The sequence below is a fragment of the Ranitomeya variabilis genome, chromosome 4 (assembly GCF_051348905.1).
Source record: "Ranitomeya variabilis isolate aRanVar5 chromosome 4, aRanVar5.hap1, whole genome shotgun sequence".
In the NCBI taxonomy this organism is placed as follows: Eukaryota; Metazoa; Chordata; class Amphibia; order Anura; family Dendrobatidae; genus Ranitomeya; species Ranitomeya variabilis.
Genome location: NC_135235.1, coordinates 685,315,768 through 685,342,348, shown reverse-complemented (window position 1 = coordinate 685,342,348; position 26,581 = coordinate 685,315,768). Strand labels below are relative to the sequence as shown.

The following is a 26,581-nucleotide window of genomic DNA, read 5'->3' as shown; positions in this document are numbered from 1 at the left end:
CCACAGTGCAGCACCTCCTTACATATCTTCCCTCATTTCTGTCTATCGGCCTAACCGACCACTGCGCTCTGCAAACGACTTTCGACTAAACTCTGCACTTATCCGTACCTCCCACTCCCGACTCCCAAGACTTCTCCCGTGTTGCGCCAATCCTCTGTAATTCCCTAACCCAAGATATTAGGACCATCCACAATTTGCATAGTTTTAGGCGCTCCTTCAATACACATTTCTTCAGAGCGGCCTATCACGTTCACTAATCAAAGTCATTTTATGTTTGTGTGTGTGAGTAGCCCATTCACTAATTCCATCTATTGCCCACCCCCTGAAGATGGCTGGATCATCATTGTCAATACATCATTGTAAATACACACCTGTACTTTGTATCTCCCCCACCTCATTGTAGATTGTAAGCTCTCGCGAGCAGGGTCGTCTTCTTATTTTGCTTTAATTATTGTATTGTTAAAGTTGTTACTTATGACTGTTGTGTTTGAAACTGTTAAACTGTAAAGCGCTGCGGAATATGTTTGCGCTATATAAAGATTATTATTATTATTATTCCGGAACCACCCATGGAACACTCCGGGTCCGATTCTCTATCCTTATCCACCATTCTAGTGAGAGAGCTGTTCTTGATGATATGGTGAACTGACCTTCTAAATTTCCCTTTAGGCCTCTTTCACACGTCAGTGTCTCCGGTACGTGTAGTGACAGTTTTCTCACGTACCGGAGACACTGACACACGTAGACACATTAAAATGAATGGGTCTATGCACATGTGCGTGTTTTCACATGGACCGTATGTCCGTGCTGAAAACACGTCGACATGTCCGTTTTCTACCGGCAGCACGGACCACAATACGGACAGCACACGTGCACACGGAGAACAGTGTGCACTCTCCTCCGTGTGCACGTACCGCCCGCAGGAGAGACAGCGCTACAGTAAGCGCTGTCCCCCCCCCCCCCCCGCTGTGGTGCTGAAGGTGGCATTCATCTCTTCTCCCCCGCCGGAGAGAAGAGATGAAAGATCTTTTTTTTTTTTTTTTTTTTGGGGGGGGGGGGGGTGAAAAATAAAGTTTGCATGTGCCCCCACGTCCCCCCCCCAGTGCGCCGCCTGGCCCCTTGCCGCAGAATATACTCACCTAGCTCCCGCGATGTCTCCTCTGTCCTCTCAGCGCTGGCCTCTTCTCCTGTGTGAGCAGTCACGTGGGACCGCTCATTACAGTCAGGGAATATTCACATACACACACACACATATATATATATAAAAAATTCAAATCACCCCCCTTTAACCCATTAAAAATAAATTAAAAAAAAATCAAATGACATATATTTGTTATTGCAGTGTTCAGAATCACCCAATCAATATAAAAGAAGAATTAACCCGATCGTTAAATGGCATAATAAGAGAAAAAGTCAACAAGCCCGAATTATGTTTTCTTTGGTCCCGCAACATTGCAATAATGGGTGATGAAAAGGTCCTATTTGCACCAAAATGGTATCACTAAAAATGTCAGCTCCGTGCACAAAAAAATAAGCCCTCACCCAACCCGAGATCACGAAAAATGGAGACGCTACAGGTATCGGAAACTGGCGCCACTTTTTTTTTTTTTTAAACAAACTTTGGAATTTTGTTTTCATCACTTAAATAAAAAAACCTAGACATGTTTGGTGACTATGAACTTGTAATGCCCTGAGAATAATAATATCAGGTCATTTTTAGCATTTAGTGAACATGGTTAAAAAAAAAAAAAAAAAAAACAACTGTGGGATTGCACTTTTTTTTTGCAATTTCACCTCATTTGGAATTTTTTTTCCCCATTTTCAGTACAAGATATGCTAAAACCAATGGTGTCGTTCAAAATTACAACTCGTCCCGCAAAAAAAAAAAAAGTCCTCACATGGTCATTTTTACCAAAAAATAAAAGTTAAGGCTCTGGGAAGAAGGGGAGCAAAAAATGAAAAAGCAAAAAAGGAAAATGGCCCGAGGCTTAAGGGGTTAAAGACTACCAGGGAGTTACAAACTCACATAAGTGAGGCAGGCTGATCCCACCACAATCAAACTATCATACAGAATAAACCTGTAAAAAAAGATTAGAATAAAAAAAAAATATTACATCTGCAACAACAACAAACAACAACATGAATGATGGGCCACTGGAGCTACTATGAGTCCTGACCAGGAGAGTAGAGAAACTATTAGTGCTCCCCATTTCAGGAGAGATTGTGCAGTAATCTGAATTCTTTATGATCAAAAATATAATGGACTTTATGACATGGAGTGAATCCATACAACTAGGGCTCGAGCCATGCCAACACATCTCCTGCAGATTTAAAAAAAATGTATATGTTACAGCCATAAGCCATGCACAGCTTAGAGATACAGTGCCTTGCGAAAGTATTCGGCTCCCTGGAACTTTTCAACCTTTTCCCACAAATCATGCTTCAAACAAAGATACCAAATGTAAATTTTTGGTGAAGAATCAACAAGAAGTGGAACACAATTGTGAAGTTTAATGAAATTTATTGGTTATTTTAAATTTTTGTGGAAATTCAATAACTTTAAAGTGGGGCGTGCAATATTACTTTCAGTGCAGCACACTCGCTCCAGAAGTTCATTGTGGATCTCTGAATGATCCAATGTTGTCCTAAATGCCTAATGATGATAAATATAATCCACCTGTGTGTAATCAAGTCTCCGTATAAATGCACCTGTTCTGTGGTAGTCTCAGGGTTCTGTTTGAAGCACAGAGAGCATCATGAAGAACAAGGAACACAACAGGCAGGTCCGTGATACTGCTGTGGAGAAGTTTAAAGCTGGATTTGCATACAAAATGATTTCCAAAATTTTAAACATCCCAAGGAGCACTGTGCAAGCGATCATATTGAAATGGAAGGAGTTTCATACCACTGCAAATCTACGAAGACCCGGCCGTCCCTCTAAACTTTCATCTCAAACAAGGAGAAGACTGATCAGAGATGCAACCAAGAGGCCCATGATCACTCTGGATGAACTGCAGAGATCTACAGCTGAGGTGGGACAGTCTGTCCATAGGACAACAATCAGTCGTACACTGCACAAATCTGGCCTTTATGGAGTGGCAAGAAGAAAGCCATTTCACAAAGATATCTATAAAAAGTGTTGTTTAAAGTTTGCAACAAGCCACCTGGGAGACAAAGCAAACATGTGGAAGAAGGTGCTCTGGTCAGATGAAACCAAAATCGAACTTTTTGGCAACAATGCCAAATGATATGTTTGGCGTAAAGGCAACACAGCTCATCACCCTGAACACACCCTCCCCACTGTCAAACATGGTGGTAGCAGCATCATGGTATGGGCAGGCTTTTCTTCATCTGGGACAGGGAAGATGGTTAAAATTGATGGGAAAATGGATGGAGCCAAATACAGGACCATTCTTGAAGAAAACCTGTTGGAGTCTGGAAAAGACCTGAGACTGGGACGGAGATTTGTCTTCCATCAAGACAATGATCCCAACATAAAGCAAAATCTACAATGGAATGGTTCACAAATAAACGTATCCAGGTGTTAGAATGGCCAAGTCAAAGTCCAGACTTCAATCCAATCGAGAATCTGTGGAAAGAGCTGAAAACTGCTGTTCACAAACAATCTCCATCAAACCTCACTGAGCTCGAGCTGTTTGCCAAGGAAGAATGGGCAAGAATTTCAGTCTCTCGATGTACAAAACTGATAGAGACATACCCCAAGCGACTTGCAGCTGTAATCGCAGCAAAAGGTACAACAAAGTATTATGTTAAAGGGGCCGAATAATATTGCACGCCTCACTTTTCAGTTTTTGAATTTCCACAAAAATTTTAAAATAACCAATAAATTTCGTTCAACTTCACAATTGTGTTCCACTTGTTGTTGATTCTTCACCAAAAATTTACATTTGGTATCTTTATGTTTGAAGCATGATATGTGGGAAAAGGTTGAAAAGTTCCAGGGGGCCGAATACTTTCGCCAGGCACTGTATATCATGGCACAGGAGTAATGTTTTTTGTTAAATTTATCACAATTCTGTTTGAAGTTAGTCAGTTTTAAAAGAAATTGAAAAGTCAGGATAAAGGGAAACTCTGTTGTTATTGTACAGAAATTCACACTTGGCCTCACTGCACAGTTAACCCCTTTCTGACATTAGACGTACTATCCCGTCGAGGTGGGGTGGGCCTGCATGACTGACGGGATAGTACGTCATATGCGATCAGCCGCGCTCACGGGGAGAGCGCGGCCGAGTGTCAGCTGGCTATCGCAGCTGACATCCGGCACTATGTGCACATTAACCCCCGGCACACTGCGATCAAACATGATCGCAGCTTTCCGGCAGTATAGGGAAGCATCGCGCAGGGAGGGGGCTCCCTGCGTGCTTCCCTGAGACCCCTGAGATGTGATCGCGTTGCTCCAAGGGTCTCTTACCCCCTCCTCCCTGCAGCAGGCCCGGATCCAAAATGGCCGCGGCATCCGGGTCTTGCAGGGAGCTGGCTTCACAGCGCCTGCTCGGAGCAGGCGCCTGTAAAGCCTGGAGCTGTGCACGTCAGATCGCTGATCTGACACACTACACAGCAAAGTGTCAGATCAGTGATCTTACACTATAACATGATGCCCCCCCCCCCCCCCGGGGCAATTTTATAGTGTAAAAAATATATATATTCACATGTGTAAAAAAAAAAAAATCCCCCCCCAAAATATATTGTTCCTATAAAATACATTTCTTTATCTAAATAAAAAAAAACAACAAAAGTACACATATTTAGTATCGCCCCGTCCGTAACGACCCGACCTATAAAACTGTCCCGCTAGTTAACCCCTTCAGTGAACACCGGAAAAAAAAAACGAAGCAAAAAACAACGCTTTATTATCATACCGCCAAACAAAAAGTGGAATAACACGCGATCAAAAAGACGGATATAAATAACCATGGTACCGCGGAAAAAGTCATCTTGTCCCGCAAAAAACGAGCCACCATACAGCATCATCAAAGAAAAAAGAAAAAAGTTATAGTCCTCAGAATAAAGCGATGCAAAAATAATTATTTTTTCTATAAAATAGTTTTTATCGTATAAAAGCGCCAAAACATAAAAAAATGATATAAATGAGGTATCGCTGTAATCGTACTGACCCGAAGAATAAAACTGCTTTATCAATTTTACCAAACGCGGAACGGTATAAACGCCTCCCCCAAAAGAAATTCATGAATAGCTGGTTTTTGGTCATTCTGCCTCACAAAAATCGGAATAAAAAGCGATAAAAAAAAAATGTCACGTGCCCGAAAATGTTACCAATAAAAACGTCAACTCGTCCCGCAAAACACAAGACCTCACATGACTCTGTGGACCAAAATATGGAAAAATGATAGCTCTCAAAATGTGGTAACGCAAAAAATATTTTTTGCAATAAAAAGCGTCTTTCAGTGTATGATGGCTGCCAATCATAAAAATCCGCTAAAAAACCCGCTATAAAAGTAATTCAAACCCCCCCCCCCCCTTCATCACCCCCTTAGTTAGTGAAAAATTAAAAAAATGTATTTATTTCCATTTTCCCATTAGGGTTAGGGCTAGGGTTAGGGCAAGGGCAAGGGTAAGGGTTAGGGTTGGGGCTAGGGTTAAGGCTACAGTTAGGGTTGGGGCTAAAGTTAGGGTTTGGATTACATTTACGGTTGGGAATAGGGTTGGGATTAGGGTTAGGGGTGTGTCAGGGTTAGGGGTGTGGTTACGGTTACTGTTGGGATTAAGGTTAGGGATGTGTTTGGATTAGGGTTTCAGTTATAATTGGGGGGTTTCCACTGTTTAGGCACATCAGGGGCTCTCCAAACGCGACATGGCGTCCGATCTCAATTCCAGCCAATTCTGCGTTGTAAAAGTAAAACAGTGCTCCTTCCCTTCCGAGCTCTCCCGTGCGCCCAAACAGGGGTTTATCCCAACATATGGGGTATTAACGTACTCAGGACACATTGGACAACAACTTTTGGGGTCCAATTTCTCCTGCTACCCTTGGGAAAATACAAAACTGGGGGCTAAAAAATAATTTTTGTGGAAAAAAGATTTTTTATTTTCACGGCTTTTCTGCGTTATAAACTGTAGTGAAACACTTGGGGGTTCAAACTTCTCACAACACATCTAGATAAGTTCCTTAGGGGGTCTACTTTCCAAAATGGTGTCACTTGTGGGGGGGTTTCAATGTTTAGGAACATCAGTGGCTCTCCAAATGCAACATGGCGTCCCATCTCAATTCCTGTCAATTTTGCATTGAAAAGTCAAACGGCGCTCCTTCCCTTCCGAGCTCTCCCATGTGCCCAAACAGTGGTTTACCCCCACATATGGGGTATCAGCTTACTCAGGACAAATTGGACAATAACTTTTGGTGTCCATTTTCTCCTGTTACCCTTGGTAAAATAAAACAAATTGGAGCTGAAATAAATTTTTGGTGAAAAAAGTTCCAAAATTGTGCTGATGTAAAGTAGACATGTGGGAAATGTTACTTATTAAGTATTTTGTGTGACATATCTCTGTGATTTAATTGCATAAAAATTCAAAGTTGGAAAATTGCAACATTTTTTAAATTTTCACCAAATTTCCATTTTTTTCACAAATAAACGCAGGTAATATCAAAGAAATTTTACCACTATCATGAAGTACAATATGTCACGAGAAAGCCGTGTCAGAATCACCGAGATCCATTGAAGCGTTCCAGAGTTATAACCTCATAAAGGGACAGTGGTCAGAATTGTAAAAATTGGCCTGGTCATTAAAGTGCAAACCACCCTTGGGGGTAAATTGGTAAATGTTGTCAATCATAAAAGCGAAGTTTGCCCAGATAGACTGGACCTGGTCTTGTAGGAACCATATGAGCACATTCAGAAGCACAGAAGGGAGAGAAGGTAGATTCATCCAATAAGATATCAGGGTTCTAGGAAGCCAACAGCATCATTACCCTCCAACTTCTCTTATAGGTCCATTATAATATTTTTCTTGAAGTGATTTTTTAACTGGTCAGCACATTCTATGTACGCTGTCATTTGGCTTTGTAGTTTATAGATCTGGGCCGGTAAGAGTCAGCATATTCTAATCCCATAAGAGTAGGTGGATCCTCAGGTTGTAAGTTCTATAGAAAAGGGCTTTCAGTGACCAAAGTTATTTGAACAGTTTTGGGTAGAGGAGGCTGTGGTCTATCGGCAAAATGGTGATCACACAATTGTGATAAGGCCGGTCTACATCACTGATAAAGCAGCCACAGCCGGTGACTGAGAACAATCTGTGACTTCTCTGCATTTATTGGTTACTACTCACCTGGGTAGTCATATGTAGGAATCTCCTCTTTACACCACTCATCATCCCTCACATATGTCTCTGTAGTATTAATATGGTTCGGATCTTCCCTCTGAAACAAATATTGTAAAAGTAACAGACAGATGGAGAACTCACATCTATGATCAGCTCTAATCCTGACATCTCCTTTATTCTCATTACACAAGCATAAAACACTAGCAGAAGAGCCCATAATTGCCCGGGCATAGTATTTAACTGTGGTTAGTTATAACAAACTATGATGATTATCCTCCATCCCATAGTCCCGTGCCCATATACCCATCATACATTTCCTCCATTCCATAGTCCCGTGCAAATATACCCATTATACACATCCTCCATCCCATAGTCCTGTGCCCATATACCCATCATACACATCCTCCATCCCATAGTCACGTGCCCATATACCCATCATACATATCCTCCATCCATAGTCCCGTGCCCATATTCCCATCATACATATCCTCCATTCCATAGTCCTATGTCCATATACCCATCACTAGTGTTGAGCGATACCTTCCAATATTCGAAAGTATCGGTATCAGATTGGATCAGCCGATACCGGCAAAATATCGGATCTCGCCGATACCGATACCAATACAAGTCAATGGGACACAAATATCGGAAGGTATCCTGGATGGTTTCCAGGGTCTGAAGGAGAGGAAACTCTCCTTCAGGCCCTGGGATCCATATTCATGTAAAAAATAAAGAATAAAAAATATGGATATACTCACCCCTCCGGTGGACCCTGGACCTTAGCGATGTAACCGGCAGCCTCCATTCCTAAGAATGCAGAGTGAAGGACCTTCGATGACGTCGCAGCTTGTGATTGGTCGCGTGACCGCTCATGCGACCAATCACAAGCCGCGACGTCATCGCAGGTCCTACACTCACTGCATTCTTAGGAACGGAGGCTGCCGCTAAGGTCCAGGGTCCGCCGGAGGGGTGAGTATATCCATATTTTTTATTTTTATTTTTTACATGAATATGGATCCCAGGGCCTGAAGGAGAGTCTCCTCTCCTCCAGACCCTGGGAACCATACACTGGGAACTTCCGATTCCGATTTCCGATATCACAAAAATATTGGAACTCGGTATCTGAATTCCGATACAGCAAATATCGGCCAATACCTGATACTTGCGGTATCGGAATGCTCAACACTACCCATCACACATCCTCCATCCCATAGTTCCTTGCCCATATACTCATTATGACATCATCTTCGCCATGGCAACCTATTATGACAGTCACCATGGCAACCATTATGACATAACCGTCACCATTGCAACCTATTATGACATCATCGTCGTCTTGGCAACCATTATGACATCATCATCGATACACTCATTTTTATATATATATAGAAGATATAATAGGGTAGTGAGAATCTGGAATTCCTTGCATGAGGAGGTGGTGATGGCGAACTCAGTCGAGGAGTTCAAGAGAGGCCTGTATATGGGATTTTATTCTAACGGAATATAGGCTGAACTGGATGGAAACATGTCTTTTTTCAACCTTGCTAGGTTACTATGTTTTATAATACTAATGGATAAAACAAGACTGAGCATAAGACCTTCACAGCCGTCTACACATCATAGGGGAGATCTCATGCAACCTTCTCTCCATCTACCTGATGATCCTGAGGAACATTGGGATCTATTTGTTTATAGTCCTGTGAAAGAAGAGGACGGGGACATCTCTCTGGTGCTGTCTTCTTACTGGATAGATCTGGAGGAAACACATACAGGGACTGAATTCATTATTTACATACAGTTAATTATAGCCTAAGTGTATTTAGTCCTATTACCTGGTGATGTGAGGGGCTGGGGAACCTCCATCATGTGGTCCTTGTAAATATCTTTGTGTCGTTCTAAATACTCCCACTCCTCCATGGAGAAATAAACAGCGACATCCTGAAACCTTATAGGAACCTGACACATACAATGATACCGTCATTCCCCCCGATCCCTTCATAGTGTTACGTTATAATGTCCCAGCATTCCCAGCAGTGTCACCTCTCCAGTCAGCAGCTCAATCATCTTGTAGGTGACTTCTAGGATCTTCTGGTCATTGATGTCCTCATGTACAGGGGAGTGAGGTGGAGGCCCCGTGATTGGGCTCAGGGGTCTTTCCCATCCCTCAGACACAGGGTCCTGACAGCGCTCACTAGAGGTCTTCTTCACTATTGTGTAATCCTGGTTATGGAGATACATATTAATAAATCTTACTACAGACAGTTCCAGAGTCCTCACCTCTCCAGTTCTGTCCATCTGTTATTCCCATAGATAAGAATGATGTAATGTGACATCATCAGAATCTCTCACCTCTCCAGTAAGTTGGAAGAGGATCTCTAGGGTGAGGTGTAATATCCTCTCCACCATCTTTTCTCTGTTCATATCCATGCTTGATAAGTAAATCAGGAAAATTCTCTTCTATAGAAGATCTTCCCTGAGAGGATCCGATATTGTAAAGACCTGAATGAGAAGCAGATGAGCTGATGCAACATCATGAATTCCTGTGTAATAATACAATTACTGGAGATAAGAGGAAACATATCAGGAGATAGAACATGTAGATGTTATATTCTCTAATCTTGTATGGACTGGAACGTAAGTTGAATTACTGACTGAAACATTCCCTCCACGCTCCCAATTACTGGCTATGTTACTTACTGCTTCGGCAACTGATTGGCAGTTGGAAACACAAGATAGTTGGGAATGGCCAGAAAAATATGAGACTGGTGATGACCCAAGTAGCAATGGTATTTTTATCATTTTACAGTATTTAGTTTTCTTCTTTATATCTACCAATAAAACCTATATATTTTGGCCTCAGACAACAAGCAGTTTCTCCCTCGGAGTCGGCAGCTGAATACCTTTTTCATAGACTCATCTTCCATAACGCTAATTCTCGTCTCATTTACCGACACTGGAATCAGCATTAGCAATACTGCAGGAGATATTCATTACACGGTACAGGAGAAATAACTACTTCATGATGAGGACGACATCTTCATCTTCTACTATGACTCTAGAAACATATTTGGCCAGAGTCTGTCACTGACTCCATCACCACCGGCCGTCTTATTATTATTGTACATTTTAATAGCGCTATTTATTCCATGGCACTTTACATGTAAAAAGGGGGCGAATATAGACAAATACAACTAAACATGAGCAAAAAACAAGGCACACAGGTACATAAGGAGGGAGGACCCTGCCCGCGAGGGCTCACAGTCTATATGAAGGTTTCCAGTCTTCCCCGCACTGTAATCTTCTATCACGCTAGATCTCATGTCTGATTCACACATAGAAGTTTGAGGCTTTTATATAAGGCCAGTGTCTACATATACAGTGTTTTTTTCCTCAGGATATGATGTTTTTAAGGGCGTTTTCCCCATCTGTAGGCTAGGCTTTCATATATTGCATGTAAAACACCCCCCAAAATATGTTAAAATGCTACAAAATAAAATTGGGGGAGGAGGTACTGTGGGAACATTATACTGTGTGTGGGTGATGGTGGTACTGTGGGAACACTTTTAGGAAACCAATCAGGAATTAAATGGAAATACCTGTGGGAAAATGTCCTGATATAATATATCTCTTAAATGTTGTGCCTTTTCTTATTAATTCATTTGTAATCCTGCCTTAAGAATGAGCCCCTGTGCTCTGAAAGCTGCAAACATATATTACTTTCTGTTCAGCAATAAAAGACATCACTCCAAGATTACTTTTGTCATCGTTGAGCAGAAAACTATTCACATCGATGCAAACCACAATAAAGTTTAAAAAAAAATAAAAAATCCAAAGGCTAATAACATACAGTACAGACAAAAAGTTTGGACACACCTTCTCATTTAAAGATTTTTCTGTATTTTCATGACTATGAAAATTGTACATTCACACTGAAGGCATCAAAACTATGAATTAATATGTGGAATTATATACTTAACAAAAAAGTGTGAAACAACTGAAATTATGTCTTATATTCTAGGTTCTTCAAAGTAGCCATCTTTTGCTTTGATGACTGCTTTGCACACTCTTGGCATTCTCTTGATGAGCTTCAAGAGGTAGTCACCGGGAATGGTCTTCCAACAATCTTGAAGGAGTTCCCAGAGATGCTTAGCACTTGTTGGCCCTTTTGCCTTCACTCTGCGATCCAGCTCACCCCAAACCATCTCGATTGGGTTCAAGTCTGGTGACTGTGGAGGCCAGGTCATCTGGCGTAGTACCCCATCACTCTCCTTCTTGGTCAAATAGCCCTTACACATCCTGGAGGTGTGTTTGAGGTAATTGTCCTGTTGAACAATAAATGATGGTCCAACTAAACGCAAACCGGATGGAATAGCATGTCGCTGCAAGATGCCGTGGTAGCCATGCTGGTTCAGTATGCCTTCAATTTTGAATACATCCCTAACAATATCACCAGCAAAGCACCCCCACCCCATCACACCTCCTCCTCCTCCATGCTTCACGGTGGGAACCAGGCATATAGAGTCCATCTGTCGCACAAAGACATGGTGGTTGGAACCAAAGATCTCAAATTTGGACTCATCAGAACAAAGCACAGATTTCCTCTGCTCTAATGTCCATTCCTTGTGTTCTTTAGCCCAATCATGTCTCTTCTGCTTGCTGCCTGTCCTTAGCAGTGGTTTCCTAGCAGCTATTTTACTGTGTAAGGGCTATTTGACCAAGAAGGAGAGTGATGGGGTGCTACGCCAGATGACCTGGCCTCCACGGTCACCAGACCTGAAGGGGAGCTGGACCACAGAGTGAAAGCAAAAGGGCCAACATGTGCTAAGCATCTCTGGGAAATCCTTCAAGATTGTTGGAAGACTATTCCCAGTGACTACCTTTTGAAGCTCATCAAGAGAATGCCAGGAGTGTGCAAAGCAGTCATCAAAGCAAAAGGCGGTTACTTTGAAGAACTTAGAATATAAGACATATTTTCAGTTGGTTCACACTTTTTTGTTAACTATATAATTCCACATGTGTTAATTCAAAGTTTTGATGCCTTCAGTGTGAATGTACAATTTTCATAGTCATGAAAATACAGAAAAATCTTTAATTGAGAAGGTGTGTCCAAACTTTTGGTCTGTACTGTATATAACAAGGCCCTAGAATCCTAGAATGGTAGAGTTGGAAGGGACCTTCTGGGTCATCTGGTCCAACCCCCTGCTGAAAGCAGGATTCACTAATTCATCCCAGACAGATGTCTGTCCAGCCTCTGTTTGAAAACTTCCATGAAAGGAGAACTCACCACCTCTCGTGGCAGCCTGTTCCACTCATTGATCACCCTGTCAAAAAGTTTTTTCTAATATCTAATCTGTCTCCTCCCATTCAGTTTCATCCCATTGCTTCTAGTCTTTCCTTGTGCAAATGAGAACAACGATGATCCTTCTACAATGCGACAGCCTTGAGATATTTGTAGACAGCTATTAAGTCTCCTCTCAGTCTTCTTTTTTGCAAGCTAAACATTCCCAGATCCTGTAACCGTTCTTCATGCTTTGCAGACCGGTCACCATTCTGGTTGCTCTTCTCTGAACTTGTTCCAAATTGTTGATGTCTTTTTTAAAATGTAGTGCCCAAAACTGGACACAGTATTCCAGATGAGGTCTGACCAAAGAGGAGTGGAGGGTAATAATGACTTTGCATGATCTAGACTGCATGCTTCTGTTAATACATCCCAGAACTGCATTTGCCCTTTTTGCTGCTGCATCACACTGTTGACTCATGTTCTGTTTATGATCTATTAGATCTAGTCTTTCACATGTGCTGTTGCTTAGCCCTATTCCTTCCATTCTGTATATGCTTGTTTCATTTTTATTGCCCAGATATTGTTACGTTGCATTTTTCCTTGTTAAAAAACCATTCTGTTAGTTGCTGCCCACTGCTCCAGTTTATTTATATCTTTTTTGTATCCTCTCTCTCTTCTGTAGTATTAGCTATCCTTCCTAGCTTTGTGTCATCAGCAAATTTAATCAGTGTACCCTCAATTCCTTCATCTAACTCTTTGATATAGATGTAGAACAATACAGGGCGCAGGACAGAACCCTGTGGTACCCCACTTGAGACATTCTTCCAACTGGATGTGCAGCCATTTACGACCACTCTTTGGGTCCGATCACTAAGCCAGTTATGAATCCACCTAACAGTTGCCTCATCCATTCCATACTTAGTCATTTTTTCAATAAGGATGGTGTGAGATACTTTGCAAATGCTTTGCTGAAGTGAAGATATACTATATCTACAGAATTTCCCTGATCCACCCAGTCAGTGATACTGTCATAGAAGGAAATTAAAGGGACTCTGTCACCTGAATTTGGAGGGAACAATTTTCAGCCATAGGGGCGGGGTTTTCGGGTGTTTGATTCACCCTTTTCTTACCCGCTGGCTGCATGCTGGCTGCAATATTGGATTGAAGTTCATTTTCTGTCCTCCGTAGTACATGCCTGCACAAGGCAATCTTGCCTTACGCAGGCGTGTACTATGGAGGACAGAGAATGAACTTCAATCCAATATTGCAGCCAGCATGCAGCCAGCGGGTAAGGAAAGGGTGAATCAAACACCCGAAAACCCCGCCCCTATGGCTGAAAATTGTTCCCTCCAAATTCAGGTGACAGAGTTCCTTTAAGTTAGTCTGACATGACTTAGTTACAAACCCATGCTGACTCTGGTTAATCACTTCATTCTTATCCAGGTACTTACATACATGTTGTTTAATAATTTGTTCAAAGATCTTTCCTGGTATGGAAGTCAGACTCACAGGCCCATAGTTCCCTGTGTCCACCTTCTTCCCCTTTTTGAAGATAGGAACAACATTTGCTCTTCTCCAGTCTTCTGGGACTTCTCCTGTTCTCCAGGAATTTTCAAAGCTTATGGAGAGTGGTTCAAAAATTTCTTCTGCCATCTCCTTCAGTACTCTGGGGTGCAATTCATCTGGACCTGGAGACTTGAATTCATTTGTGTTAGCTAAGTGTTTCCTCACTAGCTTTCTGTTTATAGATATCCTGGATTCTTCTATTCCTTTACTTCTTTTTCCTCTTGTTTCTTATCTCCTGTGCAAAATATTTCTAGTATTAATATGTTATATTCCGGTCACTCTATGGACGTGAGGTGGTTATTTGTTACTTTCCCTTTTTGTTGTTTCTTGTGTCATTTATTATCTTTATATCACGTATGTATATTGGTTCTGACATTCGGGATCTTCTTGTCATGTAACAATCACTATAAAAAGGAACACCCAAGGGATATGACATGTTTAACCCCTTTCTGACCTCAGACGTGATAGTACGTCGGAGGTCAGATCCCCTGCTTTGATGCGGGCTCTGGCGGTGAGCCTGCATCAAAGCCGGGACATGTCAGCTGTTTTGAACAGCTGACATGTGCCCGCAATAGCGACGGGTGGAATCGCGATCCACGCGCCGCTATTAACTAGTTAAAGGCCGCTGTCAAACGCTGACAGCGGCAGTTAACTGGCCATCAGGCCAGAAATGAGCACATCGCCGACCCCCGTCACATGATCGCATAGTAACCATAGAGGTCCTTGAGACCTCTATCGTTGCTGATGCTGGTTTGCCATGAGCGCCACCCTGTGGTCGGCGCTCATAGCAATGCAGGAATTCAGCTACATAGGAGCGATCTGATGATCGCTCCCATGTAGCTGAGCCGATCGAGTTGTGCCAGCTTCTAGCCTCCGATGGAGGCTATTGAAGCATGGCAAAAGTAAAAAAAAAAAAAATGAAATCACCCCCCTTTCGCCCCATTCAAAATAATAATAATAAAAAAAAAAAAAAAAATCAAACCTACACATATTTAGTATTGCCGCGTTCAGAATCGCCCGATCAATAAAAAAAAAGGATTAGCCTGATCGCTAAATGGTGTAGCGAGAAAAAAAATTTGAAACCCCAGATCACGAAAAATGGAGACGCCACGGGTATCGGAAAATGGCGCAATTTTTTTCTTTTTTTTTTTTTTTTTTTAAAGCAAAGTTTAGAATTTTTTTTTCATTACTTAAATAAAAAAGTACCTAGGCATGTTTGGTGTCTATGAACTCGTAATGACCTGGAGAATCAAAATGGCAGGTCAGGTTTAGCATTTAGTGAACCTAGCAAAAAAGCCAAACAAAAAACAAGTGTGGCATTGCACTTTTTTTTGCATTTTCACCGCACTTGGAATTTTTTTCCCGTTTTCCAGTACATGACATGGTAAAACCAATGATGTTGTTCAAATGGAACACTCGTCCCGCAAAAAATAAGTCCTCACATGGCCATATTGACGGAAAAATAAAAAAAGTTATAGCTCTGGGAAGAGGGGAACGAAAAACGAACACGGAAAAATGGAAAATCCCAAGGTCATGAAGGGGTTAAAAAAGGTGTCCAACCCTGATATATCACAAGTGCAATTTCACAATTTAACTCCCTTTCCATGATGTCTCCATGAAACGCTGCTTGTGCCAACAGCTGATGGATCTTACATCACGGACCTGACAGGATCTTCTTCTGGATTGTTTAATAGGACTTACAGATGGAACCAGTCCAGAAAGCAGAAGATCCAGGAAATATCTGCCACATATTCCTGCAAATTCCCTGAAGTGTTATCAATTGTATCAGCTAGTGAAGAACAGACTAGAAGGTCGCTGCTGGGAACAACATAAATGTATAATTTTTTTAAAATGGCATGGGGTCCCTTCGTATTTTTTGATAAGCAGCCAAGGTAAAGTAGAAAGCTGATATCAGGTTGGGAAGGCCGATGGGTATTGGCCCCTTCCCAGGCTAAAAATAAAAGCCCCAGAATTGATGCATTACATTAGATGCAACAATTCTGACATTTTGCCTGGCTCTTCCCAATTGCCTGGGTGCAAGGGCAATCGGGGTAACATTTTGAGATCATCACTAATAGTGCAAACTGTAGGAAAACAAGGAGCACAGATAGGGTCTTATCCCACGTTATTCAATGTGCAATTTTGATCAAAAACTGCTCACCTGGTGGTGTAGAAACAAGGCTTGTATGTCAGCTGCTGCAGATCCACGGGTCGGCAAGCAACCTAATTACAGCTAATATCCAGGGTGATAGTAGATTATATTCAAAATATGGTTAAAGGATGATGGTGGTTTATTCTACTCGTTTAGAAGTCATCAGGACTTCTTCAGGAAATACCACAAAGACAGACCTGAAGATGTCCTGATGACTTCGAAACACGTAGAATAAACCACCACCATCCTTTAACCATATTTTCTATTCTGAGTTGGCCTTATATCTTTCTAGGGCAATAATAGGAGTAGAGGGACAGCGGATGCACGAGCGGGGGCGCCATTTCTTGCCATCTTAGGGTGCCAACCCCCGTAAGTAAGTAAGCGCACAGTCAGTCTATCAATAAGGGTCAGTGTACTCTTTCCTCACACTGTCTCGGTATGTTTGGACAGATAGCTAAGCACAACTTATTACACCTTTCATTTAGGTAGGCACATCACTGAGGTAACGTAGTTGATCGGGGCTATTCTAGATTGGGGCATTTAGCAGTAGGGCTAGTATTAATATTCTTTACCCCACATCCAGCTAACTTCCATCAGGTTTGCTGTTGTAGGTACAGTGTTTTTTCAGTAGGTATATCTTTCTACAAATATTGTCTATTGTAGGAGGGTTTTGTTGGTATATTTTTAATAGTCCAGCCTCTGGTTTCACCAGCCCATTAGGAATATTTACTAACATAATTAACGGAAATAAAATAATTAACATTACTATGAAGCTACAGGGTCGCAAGAAGCGTGTTGGGCAAAAAAGGCGCAAAATAACTGCCCATGAATTGAGGAAAATTAAGCATGAAGCTGCCAAGATGCCATTTGCCACCAGTTTTGCCATATTTCAGAGCTGCAACGTTACTGGAGTAACAAAAAGCACAAGGTGTGCGATACTCAGGGACATGGCGAAGGTAAGGAAGGTTGAAAAACGACCACCTTTGAACAAGAAACATAAGATAAAACGTCAAGACTGGGCCAAGAAATATCTTATGACTGACTTTTCAAAGGTTTTATGGACTGGTGAAATGAGAATGACTCTTGATGGGCCAGATGGATGGGCCAGAGGCTGGATCAGTAAAGGGCAGAGAGCTCCACTCCGACTCATACGCCAGCAAGGTGGAGGTGGGGTACTGGTATGGGCTTGTATCATCAAAGATGAACTTGTTGGACCTTTTCAGCTTGAGGATGGAGTGAAGCTCAACTCCCAGACCTACTGCCAGTTTCTGGAAGACAACTTCTTCAAGCAGTGGTACAGGAAGAAGTCGGTATCATTCAAGAAAAACATGATTTTCATGCAGGACAATGCTCCATCACATGCCTCCAACTACTCCACAGCGTGGCTGGCCAGTAAAGGTCTCAAAGAAGAAAAAATAATGGCATGACCCCCTTGTTCACCTGATCTGAACCCGATAGAGAACCTGTGGTCCCTCATAAAATGTGAGATCTACAGGGAGGGAAAACAGTACACCTCTCTGAACAGTGTCTGGGAGGCTGTGGTGGCTGCTGTGCGCAATGTTGATCGTAAACAGAAAAAGCAACTGACAGAATCTATGGATGGAAGGCTGCTGAGTGTCATCATAAAGAAAGGTGGCTATATTGCTCACTGATTTTTTTGAGGTTTTGTTTTTGCATGTCAGAAATGTTTATTTCTAAATTTTTGCAGTTATATTGGTTTACCTGGTGAAAATAAACAAGTGAGATGGGATTATATTTGGTTTTTATTAAGTTGCCTAATAATTCTGCACAGTAATAATTACCTGCACAAACAGATATCCTCCTAAGATAGCCAAATCTAAAAAAAAAAACACTCCAACTTTCAAAAATATTAAGCTTTGATATTTATTAGTCTTCTGGGTTGATTGAGAACATAGTTGTTGATCAATGATAAAAATAATCCTCTAAAATACAACTTGCCAAATAATTCTGCACGCAGTGTAAATGGAGACACCGCATGGTTAACTGAACCGTAAAAATGAATTAACTAAGTGTGCTCCCTCACGTGAAGGGAGGGAATGCACGGGTGCCATCATGGGCTCAGAGAAATACCGTTAATGGCAAGTAACAATATTTTTTTGCAGAGAGAATTGCAGATATTTGTAAATTAGGGGGGGGGGACCACCACTTCCAGAACCCTTCTTCCAAAGGTAAGATCTGAAGAGGTGGCTAGGTCCAGCCAATAATGGCTAAAGAATGTAGAGTGGGAAGACCAAGTGGCAGCTCTACATATCTGTTCTCTTGAGGCGCCGGCTCTTTCTGCCCAGAAAATCACCATCGATCCTGTTGAGTGGTCCTTTATGTTCTCCGGTACGGCTGCCCCCCGGAAGGAATATGACAGGGTGACAGTTTCTTTTATCCATCTCACTAGCATGCCCTTGGATGCTTTAGGCTATGTGCAGACTTTGCGGTGTGCTCTGCGGGTTCTCCCACAGCGGATTTGATAGATCTGCAGGGCAAAACCGCTGCGGTTATCCCTGCAGATTTATCGCGGTTTGTCTTCCAGTTTCCGCTGCGGGTTTTACTCCTATACTATTGATGCTGCATATGCAGCAATATGCAGCATCAATAGTAATGTTAAAAATAATAAAAAATGGTTATACTCACCCCCTCTGACGTCCCGATCTCCTTGGCGCTGCACGCGGCGATCCGGCTCCAAAGATGTGCGAGAAGGACCTTCGTGACGTCACGGTCATGTGACTGCGGCGTCATCACGGTCATGTGACTGCGACGTCACCGCAGGTCCTGCTCGCACAGCAATCCTGAGACCGGACGGCGGCGTGCAGCGCTGAGAGGTGAGTATATCATTATTTTTTATTTTAATTCTTTTTTTTTTACACTAATATGGTTCCCAGGGCCTGGAGGAGAGTCTCCTCTCCTCCACCCCGGGTACCATCTGCACATTATCCGCTTACTTCCCGCATCGTGGGCACAGCCCCATGCGGGAAGTTAGCGGATCAATGCATTCCTATGGGTGCAGAATCGCGATTCCGCACAAAGAAGTGACATGCTGCGGGTTGTAAACCGCTGCGTTTCTGCGCGGTTTTTCCCGCAGCATGTGCACAGCGGATTGCTGTTTTCATAGGGTTTACATGTAAATGTAAACGCAATGGAAACTGCTGCGGACCCGCAGCTGCAAAAACGCTGCGGATCCGCGGTAAAACCCGCAAAGTGTGAACATGGCCTTATTATTTATTCATATAGAGCCATTAATTCAATGGTGCTGTACATGAGAAAAGGGGTTACAGATAACGTTTACAGTAAACAAATTTACAATGACAGACTGGTGCAAAGGGGAGAGGACCCTGTCCTTGCGGACTTACAGTCTATGGGATGTCCCTTCTCAGGTCCCTGGAAGCACACAAAGAGAGACGTATCCTTCCTACACTCCCGAGTGGCTGCTAGCTACTGGACTAGGCACCTTTTGACGTCTAGGGTATGTAAGGCTTCCTCATTTCTATTTTTGGGATTGGGCAGAAAGAAGGGAGGGATATCTCTTGAACCCTATGAAAACGTGACACTACTTTTAAGAACGACTCTATCCTCTAGAATCTGAGTAAAATGCAGGTATACCGATCGGGCCTGGATATCACTGACTCTACGGGCTGAAGTAAGAGCAACGAGGAGTAAAGTTTTAAGTGACAGGACTTTCAGTGAAGCTTCTGCTAGGGGTTCAAAGGGGGCCTTAGTTAAGGCTGTAAGAACTAAGTTCAGGTCCCAAGGGGGAGTACAGAGAGATGGAATGGGTCTAGACCTGCCCGAGGCTTTAATAAACCTAGATATCCAGAAATTCAGATAAAGGTCGCAATTGAACAGGGTCCCCAAAGCCGCAACTTGGACTTTCAAGGTGCTTGTGGCCAACCCCTGTTCTAGACCTTTCTGCAGAAACTTTAAAATGGTGGATAGGGGAACCTCGCCGTCTAATTTACAGCCTGAAACCGAGATAAAATTTTTCCACGTTTTCCCATATATTTTTGTGGTCACTTGCTTTCTGCTTTGTAGCAAAGTGGCAACTAAGTTTGGAGAAAACCCTTTTTTTCTTAATAGCGACCTCTCAAGTTCAAGGCTGTCATGTTTAGGTTTTTCACCTGTTCAGGAGACACTGGTCCTTGAGCGAGAAGGTCCAGTAGATCCAGAAAAACCCAGGGGTCGGAGATGGACTGTTACGGAACCCCCCCCCCAGCACCCAGAATATGTTGTGTAGTCATATGTATGTATAATAGGTTCCATGTGAAATGCATCAGTCCACAGGCTGCGCCCCTGGGCAGAGGGGACAAGATATTCTCCTTCTGACCTCCCCCACCTTTGTAATTCCCACAGTAAATATCAGCAGGCTCCGGCCACCTGCGGCTATTGTAATGTATGTCTGGCCTGCCGCTTTTCAATTGGCCTGCCCTCTGTATCTGTGTGATATATATTCTGTGTCTTGTGAGTAAAGTGTTGTCACACTGGAAATACATGGAAAAGCAGTGATCTTTTATATGCGCCCATGTAACCAAGGAATTCCAGCCAGCGTCCTTCTTTCAGACTCCAGCCAAAGCAGAGTGGACCTCCTGAACCACGGGGTGGTACTGAAAGAGGTACCCCAGCACGATAGACCCCGTTACACTGGTGGCAGACAGCGGGATATGATACCCCGTCTACAGGATGAAAGGAATGAATGGAAAACAACTACCAGAAGTTAAAGAGGACAACATTAAAAGATCTGGTGGAAGCCCGAGGGTTAATCGCCAGCAACAAAACAAAAGCGGATTTAATAGCACACATCATGGAACACGACAGTGCAGCGCCCCCCAATGTGAACGTGGAGGAGACTGAATTACAGAGGGAGGTAAAGAACCGACTGGCGTTCTATGGCCCAAACCCTGCAGTAGAGATCATACGAGAGGTGATGGCTGATGTGCGTACTGATCTGAAGGAAAAGATGGCCGAGCGGACCAGGATAGAGCTAGCCAAGATGGAGATGGCAGAGCGGACCAAAGTGGAGCTGGCCAAGATGGAGATGACAGAGCGGAGAGAGGAGAGTCAGCGAGCAGGGGGAGCTCTGGCCTCCGCCCAGGTACCTTCAACAGTAAGCCACAAAAAGATCCAGTTTAATGCCTTCCGACAGTTGGGGGAGGCAGAGGAAGACATTGATGGCTTTCTGTAGGACTTTGAGCGGCAGTGTGCCCTTCATCAAGTGAAGCCGGAGGAACGGGTTCAGATTCTGGCCAGCAAGCGGACAGGCCGGGCAGCGGACGCCTATCGCACGGTACCTGATGAGGACTGTATGGACTATGAGCGGATCAAAGAAGTGATCTTGGCCCGGTATGCGCTGACACCAGAGGCATACCGCCAAAAGTTCCACGGACTTATAAAACACGTAAACGATACCCACGCTGAATGGGCCTGTAAATTACAGCGGTCACTGCTACAGTGGGTACAAGGGAGCCAAGCAACCACTAAGGAGGACGTCCTCCAGCTCTTCTTGTTAGAACGATTCTTTAATGGACTAACCCCCGAGACACAGGAATGGCTTCGGGACAGGTGGCCAACGACTCTTGAGGAGGTCGCTCGTCTGGCCGATGAACATCATGATGCCAGGAGGCCTCAGTTGTCCGGATCAAAGATGGTCACTAGGGGTCCGCCCATAGACCTGGAGGGCCCCACACCACAGAAGATTGTAGGGGGACCAGCTAAAAAATAATGGAGCCTCCCGCACCGACCTCCACCCGCAGAGCCGCACTCCACATAGAGAATAATGGAGCCTCCAGCACCGACCTCCACCCGCAGAGCCGCACTCCACATAGAGAATAATGGAGCCTCCAGCACCGGCCTCCACCCGCAGAGCCGCACTCCACATAGAGAATAATGGAGCCTCCAGCACCGACCTCCACCCGCAGAGCCGCACTCCACATAGAGAATAATGCAGCCTCCAGCACCGACCTCCACCCGCAGAGCCGCACTCCACATAGAGAATAATGGAGCCTCCAGCACCGACCTCCACCCGCAGAGCCGCACTCCTCATAGAGAATAATGGAGCCTCCAGCACCGGCCTCCACCCGCAGAGCCGCACTCCACATAGAGAATAATGGAGCCTCCAGCACCGACCTCCACCCGCAGAGCCGCACTCCACATAGAGAATAATGGAGCCTCCAGCACCGACCTCCACCCGCAGAGCCGCACTCCTCATAGAGAATAATGGAGCCTCCAGCACCGACCTCCACCCGCAGAGCCGCACTCCACATATATGGCTTTTCTGTGCTCACAGGACCTTTAATGTGGTCACAGGAGGGGAGGAGTCAGGGGTCACATGATCAGGGGCCTCAGTGTATGCAGGACTCTGCTGTGCTGGTTGTCATGGTGCTGGATGAGGGGAAGTTTATGTGTGAGGTCAGGAGGGGTTCACAGTGTGGATGTAGCAGAGCCGTGTGTGTACGGAGCGGAGCCATGTGTGTATGGACTGGAGCATTGTGTGAGTGGAGCCCAGTGTGTACACTGTATACACCCATATCCCCCCAGCTTTGGTCACAGACCCCTCCGTGTACACTGTATACATCCATATATCCCCATATACCGTATACCCCCAGCTTCGATCACAGACCCCCCTGTGTGCTCTGTATACACTCGTATACCCCCAGTTTCAGTCGCAGACCCCTGTGTGTACGCTGTATACACCTGTATATAATAATAATTTTCTTTATATAGCGCCAACATATTCCGCAGCGCTTTACAATTATAGAGGGGACTTGTACAGACAATAGACATTACAGCATAACAATAATCACAGTTCAAAACAGACACCAGGAGGAATGAGGGCCCTGCTCGCAAGCTTACAAACTATGAGGAAAAATGGGAGACACGAGAGGTGGATGGTAACAATTGCTTTCGTTGTTCGGACCAGCCATAGTGTAAGGATTGGGTGTTCATGTAAAGCTGCATGAACCAGTTAACTGCCTAAATATGTAACAGTACAGACAGAGGGCTATTAACTGCATAAAGTGAATGAGAATACAATGCGAGGAACCTGGTTATGGTTTAAGTTTTGTGACTTGGCCACACAGGGATAGTTAGGTTAATGCGTTGTGGCGGTAGGCCAGTCTGAGCAAATATGCTTTTAGGGCACGCTTAAAACTGTGGGGATTGGGGATTAATCGTATTAACCTGGGTAGTGCATTCCAAAGAATCAGGTCATTAGCAGAATGGAGAGCACGGGTAGTGTGGTAGACTGAGACCAGGGAGGAGATGTAGGGTGGTGCTGAGCCATGGAGTGCTTTGTGGATGAGGTTAAGGGCTCATACTCACTTGCGATCAACTCGGATGAGTCTCGTATGTTAAAACCCGGCGCTGCTACCGACACTCAGATCGGAGTATGCGACCGCATAGGAATACATGCAGCCACACGCTCCGCTTCTCTGTGCCAGGTGCAATGCCGGGAATTGCCGTGCGAGACTCATCCGAGCTGCTCACAAGTGAGTATGAGCCCTAATAGTTTTATACTGGATTCTGGAGTGGATGGGTAACCAGTGTAATGACTGGCACAAGGTAGAGGCATCGGTATAACGATTGGTGAGGAATATGATCCTGGCTGCAGCATTCTGGACAGATTGGAGAGGAGAGATTTTGGTAAGAGGGAGACCGATTAGTAGAGAGTTACAATAGTCCAGACGAGAATGAATGAGTGAAACAGTAAGAGTTTTTGCAGAGTTGAAAGTAAGAAAAGGGCAAATTCTAGACCTTCAGGCACAGACTCCTCTGTGTACACTGTATACTCCAAGCTTTGGTCACAGACCCCTGTGTGTACGCTGTATACACCCGTATACTCACAGCTTTGTTCACAGACCCCTTGTCATGGTATAGGACATGGTTAATGTCCTGCTCTCTCAGGGTTAACTTTTGCTGGCCTATCTTTGGATCTGGGAGGGGTATTTATATTCACTGCAGACTAAGATTCCCTGTTAGCTATACTGTTGTTCTGACTATGTGTCTGACTCCCTAGTTTGTGTGTATACTGCATTGCTTGTTTGCTTCCCGTGTATGACCTGGTCTGTCCACTCACTCTGTTCTCTGTCTCACATTTTGGTACTATTGTCCTCTCTGGTTCTGACCTCCTAGCTTGGCTATTGTTACTCCGATACTGTTTGCCCCTATTGTACCGTATATTGCCCGTTCTGGTTTACTGACCTCTTGCTACGTCCTGACTATCTGTTCTGTCTAATCCTTTTGTACTGTCATGCTATCTCGTGCGTTGACTCCAGCCTGGTCTGGTTTATGTCCCTGTCTATGCCTTTTGGTAAACTCTGTCCCGTAATTACCTTCTAGGAGTTTTCCTTCAGCTGCTAGCTCGCTGGAGCTTAGGCCACACCCCCAGCAGTTACATGCTTCAGGTCCTGTTTGTCTGAAGCACGCATCTTCATCGCTGCTGCTCCGCTCCACAGGTATCTTTGAGCACAGTTTGTTTTGCTCAGGACATGTGCACTGGCTCAGTGAGCAAGTGCAGTGTGATGTTCCTGACATTATAGCTAACCTTACAGTCTTCCCCTGGTGGTGGGGTGTTAGGACATTATGGATCCGGTACGGGCCCTCACTGAGCAGGTTAATGAGCTCTCCCAGATTATGCAGAAGCTGTCTATGGAGCAGCAAAACCTGGTTCATTGGCACCAACAGGTGCAGAGAGATGTGACAGACGCTCTACAGGGATCTGTTCCGTCGGGACTGGTATTGGGGATGCCCTGGCTGCAACACCACAATCCTCTCATTGATTGGGTGAAGGGGGAGATCACCCGATGGGGATGCAATGATAATGGTCTGTGTTGTAACTCAGTTCCTTCTGTCATTCCGATAAAATCTGTATCTGTGTCGTCTGGAGGGTATTCCGGAGTACCTGAGAGACTTTGAAGACGTGTTTTCCGAAAGCGAGGCTGAGGCGCTTCCAACACATATACCATATGATTGTGCCATAGAGTTAGTACCTGGAGCCAAATTACACAAGGCTCGTTTGTTTAATTTGTCCGGGGCCTGAGCGTCAAGCTATGAAATAGTACATCAAAGAGAGCATTCGCAAGGGGCATATTCGGCCCTCGGTCTCACCCATGGCAGCAGGGTTTTTCTTTTTTGAGAAAAAAAAGATGGTGGATTGCAACCGTGCCTCGACTTTTGGGAACTGAACAAAATTACGGTTAAGAACACGTACCCTCTCCCATTGATTCCCGATGCAACCAACTCACGGGGCCAAATGGTTTTCTAAGCTCAATCTACGAGAGGCTTATAACCTTATAAGGATCCAGGAGGGTGACGAATGGAAAACAGCGTTCCTGACAACTGAGGGGCTGTTTGAAAACCCGGTTATGCCCTTCAGCCTCACTATCACCCTGTTAGGGTTGGTGGAACGCACCGAATATATTTATTAGATGGGATAGGTGCGTTCGCAACCCGGGATCCACCGTGCAGGAAAGAGCCTGCTGCTAAGTAAGGCGGCGAAGCAAATTAGAATAAACGAACTCTGTTACTTCACAGAGCCCGTAGTAAAGAGAACGCTGTGCCCTGTTTAGCTCACAGGGCACACAGCTATTGTGTAGAGCCGATAGTGGTCATGCAGTCCAACCAACACGCAGCTCCTCTCCGGTGGAGCCGGAATTCTATCGGCTATTAGCCAGCCCTGAATTCACACATAAACTCCTCGCCGGAGGTGCCAGCATTCTAGGGACTTATTTCAGCCGGGTCCCTGACTGCATACACAAAACTCCTCGCCGGAGGTGCCAGCATTCTAGGGGCTTATTTCAGCCGGGTCCCTGACCACACACACGACCACACTGGCGCTGAGCTCGTACATATTTGACATTAGCGCATGGCCGTGAGGTCATGAGAACCTTATATAGCTACAGGACCTTCCAAGAAGGACCAATAGAAGGCTGCCACAGAACTTGATCAGGTACAGGACCTTCCTGAAGGACCAATGGAAGTTGCTGCAGTACCTGAGCATGTGACCCTTGATCTCCACTGAGAGATCTTACACTGGGCATGCTCAGTGTGTGCAAAGCAGGACATAGTCCCAGAAAAGCCTGCTCGCCGCAGATCAGTGCAGGGTACAATAGCAGAGCCTGGAGAGACAGCAGTAACCCTTTGCACAGTATCAGACTCAGTGAGACGCTGGGAACGACATCTCCACTGAGCAGGCTTCACTGCGGCCGATGCAGAATGGGAGCCCGCAGCAGACACGGCTCGAGATTCCCCCTGTGCAGCAGCGGGAACTCGACTCCTAACACACC

General features: G+C 44.4%; 1 protein-coding gene across 1 annotated transcript in view; it reads right to left on the bottom strand.

Moving 5' to 3' along the window:
• The window catches only part of LOC143767601 (uncharacterized), a 31,886-nt gene extending 9,571 nt beyond the window's left edge, over positions 1-22,315 (bottom strand). The window contains exons 1-6 of the mRNA XM_077256027.1: positions 22,040-22,315; positions 9,646-9,795; positions 9,337-9,516; positions 9,129-9,252; positions 8,952-9,049; positions 7,303-7,393 (exon numbers count right to left, since the gene is read on the bottom strand). Coding sequence (XP_077112142.1) covers positions 7,303-7,393; positions 8,952-9,049; positions 9,129-9,252; positions 9,337-9,516; positions 9,646-9,723 — 571 coding nt within the window. The 5' untranslated portion in view covers positions 9,724-9,795; positions 22,040-22,315. The remainder of the gene's footprint in view (positions 1-7,302; positions 7,394-8,951; positions 9,050-9,128; positions 9,253-9,336; positions 9,517-9,645; positions 9,796-22,039) is intronic.
• Positions 22,316-26,581: the final 4,266 nt, after the last annotated feature.